This window comes from Eublepharis macularius, chromosome 9 (genome assembly GCF_028583425.1).
Source record: "Eublepharis macularius isolate TG4126 chromosome 9, MPM_Emac_v1.0, whole genome shotgun sequence".
Taxonomy (NCBI): Eukaryota; Metazoa; Chordata; class Lepidosauria; order Squamata; family Eublepharidae; genus Eublepharis; species Eublepharis macularius.
Window position 1 is genome coordinate 36,088,373 of NC_072798.1, and position 5,592 is coordinate 36,093,964.

At 47.7% G+C, this 5,592-nt stretch overlaps 1 protein-coding gene across 1 annotated transcript; it reads right to left on the bottom strand.

The window, feature by feature from the left end:
* Window positions 1-2,154: 2,154 nt before the first annotated feature.
* ELFN2 (extracellular leucine rich repeat and fibronectin type III domain containing 2) lies at window positions 2,155-4,569 on the bottom strand. Its single transcript, XM_054989270.1, has one exon. The coding sequence runs from the start codon at window positions 4,567-4,569 to the stop codon at window positions 2,155-2,157; it is 2,415 nt and encodes an 804-aa protein (XP_054845245.1).
* Between the last annotated feature and the right edge of the window lie 1,023 nt (window positions 4,570-5,592).

Here is a 5,592-nt window from a genome sequence, read left to right on the forward strand (position 1 = left end):
GATGTGAAGAAGCAGCATGGTGGCAAGCTATGAGAGGACATGCTTTAGCATACCAAATAGCAGACAGTAGGAGGGAATGGAAACATTCCAGAAGATGGGTCTCCTTGTTCTGCTGATCCCAAGAACACACCTTTCCCAGCAAAACTGAGAAGGATTCCTTTTCCAGCATTCTCTCTCTGTAACAGAGCCCTAAGAACGGCTCTGGGATATAGAGCAACAAATTACCTAGAATGTAGCACTTTGCCTGAGCACCATCCTGGCTGCCCCTGGGATGTTGTTCCCTTATGTCAGATGCTTGGCTAAATGTTCCCTATGCTCCAGCTCCATGAGGCCATATCAGAATGCCTTAATCTGTCCATATAGCCCACCAAGCCTCTGTATCTGTTCTGATCTCCAACATTATCTTTAGACCATCATTTTCTGGTGCTTCCAGTGCCCACTGACACTTTACCTGGTGCAAAAGGATTAATAGTGGTTAGGGCTGAGTTGTCAGCCACTACAGGAAGGAATGGTGGGCGGGGGACAGGAGATGGCCACAAGGTAGAAGCTCAGTGGATGAGGCTGGCCAGCTCTCCAGTGTCATCAAGCAATCCTAGCCTTTTCCCCATGGCCATTTTGCTAACCCATATGTGAGTTCACTAAGTGCCTTCCCTCACCTTGACCACCTTGTCCCAAGACCTTTTTGAAGAATTCCTCTTTACTCTGTTTTTTCTGAGGGCCATCCCACCATATTCTACCATAAGACTACCCTGAATTGCATAACCCCAGCCCTCACAGTGTTACTGCCATATAATTCCCCTTTCTAAATCTGCATTCTGGCAATTGGTTGTGAACAAAGTAGAGAACCCTCTGTTGGGAACCTCATCATGGATATTGTCCTTTTTTCAATAAAAGGAGCCATGGTAAACTTGGACCCTGTCTGCCAGTTCATCATGAGATTCTGTTTTACAGGGTATGCAGCCCTCTCAGTCTTGGTACTGTGGCTAGAGTCAGGATCCCTTGAGATCTCAGAGAGGTTGCTGATACTGTCCTCCACCCCTTCCCCTCATATGGGCTATTCCACTTTTCCTATGCCATGCAGCATATTCCCCCTCTCTTCTTGGAAGACAACTGGAATGCTCTACTGAAGTGCGGGGAGACTCCTTGAGAGCTAACTCTCTCTCTTCCTAACAAACGGGGGACATGGAGGAGACAGAAGACCCCCATTATACGCACATTCCATCTCCCAAACCTTACCCCTCCGCACAATGGAGGAAGCTAGTAAGTCTTGCAGCAATTTACATCAGTCACCTTTCACAGGCATGGTGAGGATATACCAAGAAAACCTCTGTTTTCATTCTTGTTTATGTTTGTGCAAATCATAACAAAGATATGGACAGATGGGAGAGTGTCTACAGGCCTAGAAGATACTGAGCACTGAAAAGATATTAATTTATGTTACTCCTCATCTCTTCTTGACTTTGGGGCCCTCTAAATGTTACCCTAGCAACATGGAGGGCGCTTTTCCACAGATAGGTCTCTCACGACTGGGGTAGCATTTAAATGACTCAGCCATATGAGCAAGGCATATTGCACAAATCTTTCCCACAGAACCTGCATACCACAGCCAGAGAGTCCCAGTTGCACATCCCAAACCCACATGATCATCCCTGCTGATGTCGCTGGGTCATTTAAGCATTATGCCAACTATGTGGGAACCATTTATGGAAAAACGGCTCTCATACAATTATAGCAACATTTAAAGGGTCCCCTCAAAAATGTAGCACCCCTTACTATTGTCAGGGGAACGAACAAAATCACTCCCCTTCTGAAACAATAACAGGAACAGAAAAGTGATGGTTAGTGTCTGAGTCTATGCCTGGTTAGGATCCTTCCCCTCCCACTTCTGCTACCTACAAGCCCAGTATCTCCCCTAAGAATTGTCCCTCTTTACCACAGTATAAAAACAAGTGTCTCCTCCCCACCATCTGAAGGAATAACAATGGTCCCCATAACACAGTAGAGACAATTCATTTCACTTGGGTTTTTTTCTGTTCTTTTTTGTAAACTTTAAGAAATGGTTTTCAGTTTCTTTTGTCAGGTTTGTTTGTTTTTCACAGTCAGGTGGGTTAATTTTTTGTGGTTGTTTTTCCCTCTTTCCCTTCAAAGATAGAGTCACAACTTCTGTTGAGCAGAGACTCCTTTCCAGTAATCCAAGATATCGTGTAGATCCTCATCCTTGGCGAACTGGACTTTCTTTCGCAGGGCGTGGCCGGCCGCCATGTAAACCTCCTCCCGATGGTGCTTCTTGTAAGGCCGGAAACGCTCCCAGATCTTATGGGTGCTCTCTGAGGAGTATTCTGGGCTGGAGGAATAGCCCGAGAAGTAATGTCTAGGTGAGAGCTGAGAATATGTAGAGTCCCGCTTGGAACGAGAGAGCGGCTTAAGAAAGGACACCCGCTGGCTTAAGGTGTCACCACTCTCCTCATAGTAGAGAGCTGGAAAGGAATGCCTGTGTTCGCTGCAGTGGTAAGAAGGTTTCACTTCCAGGTGGTGGATGGCACCTGGGGACACAAGGGGAAGACGATCCAAGGGGCTGTTGAGTGGGCTGCCTTTCTCAATGTACTTGGAGTCTCCCTTACTCATTGAGGGGTGGTCAGGGACATCAAGGCTGAAGACCTTGGCACTCTTGATAGAACCACTGGAGGAGACACTGCATGTTTTCCTGGTCACAGCAGCATCTGCACTGAGTTGGCGCTGCAGAGGATGATGGGAGCTCTCCTTGTAGGGTGGTGAAAGGAAACTTGGTCGTTCCAGCCCACCGGATGAACCAGCTGGTATGGACTGGCATTCAAAACCCATGTCAGAGTCAACACCACCCCCTCCCCCCAAGAAAGAGGCTGTGTCCAGCTTGAGGGCATCAATGCAGTTGTTGATTATCTGGTTTACCTTGTCTACTTCCTTGGCAATAGTTGAAATTTCAGCTGCCGAACCTTGCCCATTGTCCAGTTCGTGCAGGTCATCATCCCGCTGTGACCTCTCCAGCCCATCCCCTCCACCTGTCCGAACCTCAATATAATTGCCCTTGGTGGTTACTTTTGGAGTCTCCATGCCAGTATCCATGGATTTAGGTGGGGGCATCTTCTCCCCAATCATGGATGGAAGAGAGGACATCCGTGAAACAGGGATGACAGGCGGCTCTCCCAATTTCTGTGATGGATGTACAATTGAACTGGTGTCAATATCTGAGCCATAACGCATCTCTAGAATGGTTTTCTTGACATTGAGGGATTTTTGCTTCTCTTCTTGCATCCTACGCTTTCTCAGGCAATAATAAACAATGCCGAGGATAATAACCATTCCAAAAAGGCAGCCTAATATAGTCATGATGTAGTGGGTAGTAGTGGAGGTGTTGGGCATTGGGTCTTCTCTCCCTTTGCTCCTGGTGGCAAAGGAAAGGCAGGTGTGGTTGTAGCGTTTGGAATTGCGTATAGAAGCCACGCAGAATGTATAATTGGTGTGAGCCTTCAGATGGGTGAGAGTGACAACTTCTTTCTTCTTCTTCAGAGTCATTACATCAGAGATGTAGCTGTTATTGTACTGAACCAATACATACATCTTGCTGAATGGTGATGGGATTGTCACCACCAGGGCAGCCGAGGTGATGGTCACCTGCTGGAGCTTGATGCTGGGATTAAAGGAAGAATCAGTGGTGGAAGATGCTGGAGGTTCGACTGAGAGGAAGTCTCCAGGGCTAATACCCGAGTTCTCAGCATTGTCATCTGGGTCCCTCTGAGAATCTGGCATGAATGGTGTGGGATTGATCCTGGTAATGGATGGGAAGGTGCCGTCTCCACACATCGACTTGAAAATGGTGATGGCATTGCGGCTGTGGTGCGGCCGAGGCACAAGAAGTGGGTACCCAGCAAATTCCCGAGGAGTCTCACACTGCAGCCGGTCATAGTTTTTTGTGACATTGTTGAAGGCCACCAGCCACATAAGGAAACCATAAAGGTTACAGTCACAATTGAATGGGTTTCCAGCTAGTTCGCACACCATCAGGTTGCTGAGGCTTGTGAAAGTGCTGCCTTCTAGCCGGCTGAGGCGGTTGGAGGACAAGTCGATGCTGATGAGGCTGGGACATTCCACAAAAGCATTGGGTGTGACCACCTCAATTAGGTTGTGCTGCACAAAGAGGAACTGGAGGCGGCCCATGCCACGCAGCATGCCCTCGGTCAGGTTGGTAAGCTTATTATAGCCCAGCTGCAGCACCTGCAGATTGGACTGTCCCATGAAGGCTCCATCTTCTATGTACGAAATCTCATTTTTTGTTAGATTGAGGTCAGTCAAGTTACCAAATCGGTTGAGGGAGGAGTAGAGCACCACCTTGAGTTTGTTCTCATTTAGTCGTAGATCATGCACAGTACTGTTAATGTGCTGGGGGATAGTCTCATATGGAGGCTGGTTCTGGCTGCAGATAGCAAGCCATACATAACCTTTATCTCCTTCAATCAGCCAGCAGTCACTGCGGACCACACCAGGGGCACAAATGCACAGCAGCGTAGCTACCCAAAATCCCAGACGGAACATGTTGGGCTGAGGTGCCCCCTTTAGGCTGCAAGAGGCAATTTCAGCCCAAAAATAGTTGGAAGGAAAAGTTAGAGGATGAGTGACACCCCTGAAGCTTACCAATCACAGGGTGCAGGGACCCCAGTCCTATTTGATGCCACCATTGTCACATACACCCTGTTTCATGCAAGGACAGTTCTGGATACTGACTGGCTTCTGTTGTCAATCAGAGCAAAAATTATACTGGAGGGGGGAAATATTTGTGCTTCTTCTCAAAGCAAATGAAAAATGAAACATTCAACAACAAATCTTCGTTGTGCAACTCCCCCACACCCTCCCTTCCACACCATGACGTGATTCAGAAAACAAGGCAAAACTGCCTCCGCGTCGCTAAGATTCCTTGGGTGCTGCTTCCTCCTCCTTCTCTCGAGGGTCCTCTCCAAGATGCTTCAGAACTTCAGATCAAACGAAAAATATATGGGGAGAGGAGGAGGAAGGGGGGAAGGTAAAGAGGGAGAGAGAATAAGAGGGAGCGATCCATCTGTCACCAAAATCTGGAAAGGAAACACACAAGAGACAAGAAGAGGCATCAGTTAGAGGGCTTTGAAATATGCAAAAAGACAGCAAGGTTTATTAGTTTTGCAGGGGCTGGGAGAAGCTGAACAGAGAGCACTTGGGAATGATGGGGGTGGATGCCTTGGATTAGTATTGTCTGCTATGTTGATACGCTTTGGCAAGGGGAACTCTTGTAACATAATCTTGTATATCAGTGATAGCCAGAAGGGTGCTTGGGTTCTGTTATGTAACAAACTTACAGTCTTGTGAAGAGGGATAGTGGAGAACAGAGGAGATGGGAAGAGGTGGGAGAAAGGAGGAAGTACAGCTGTGTTTCTGCCAGCTTAGCATCCCCCCTCCCTTCAAGCGGGATTTTCAGCTGTCCCGCTAAAGAAAATCTCCTCCTCTTGAGTGCTCTCTCTCTCTCTCTCTCTCTCTCTCTCTCTCTCTCTCTCTCTCACACACACACACACACACACACACACACAC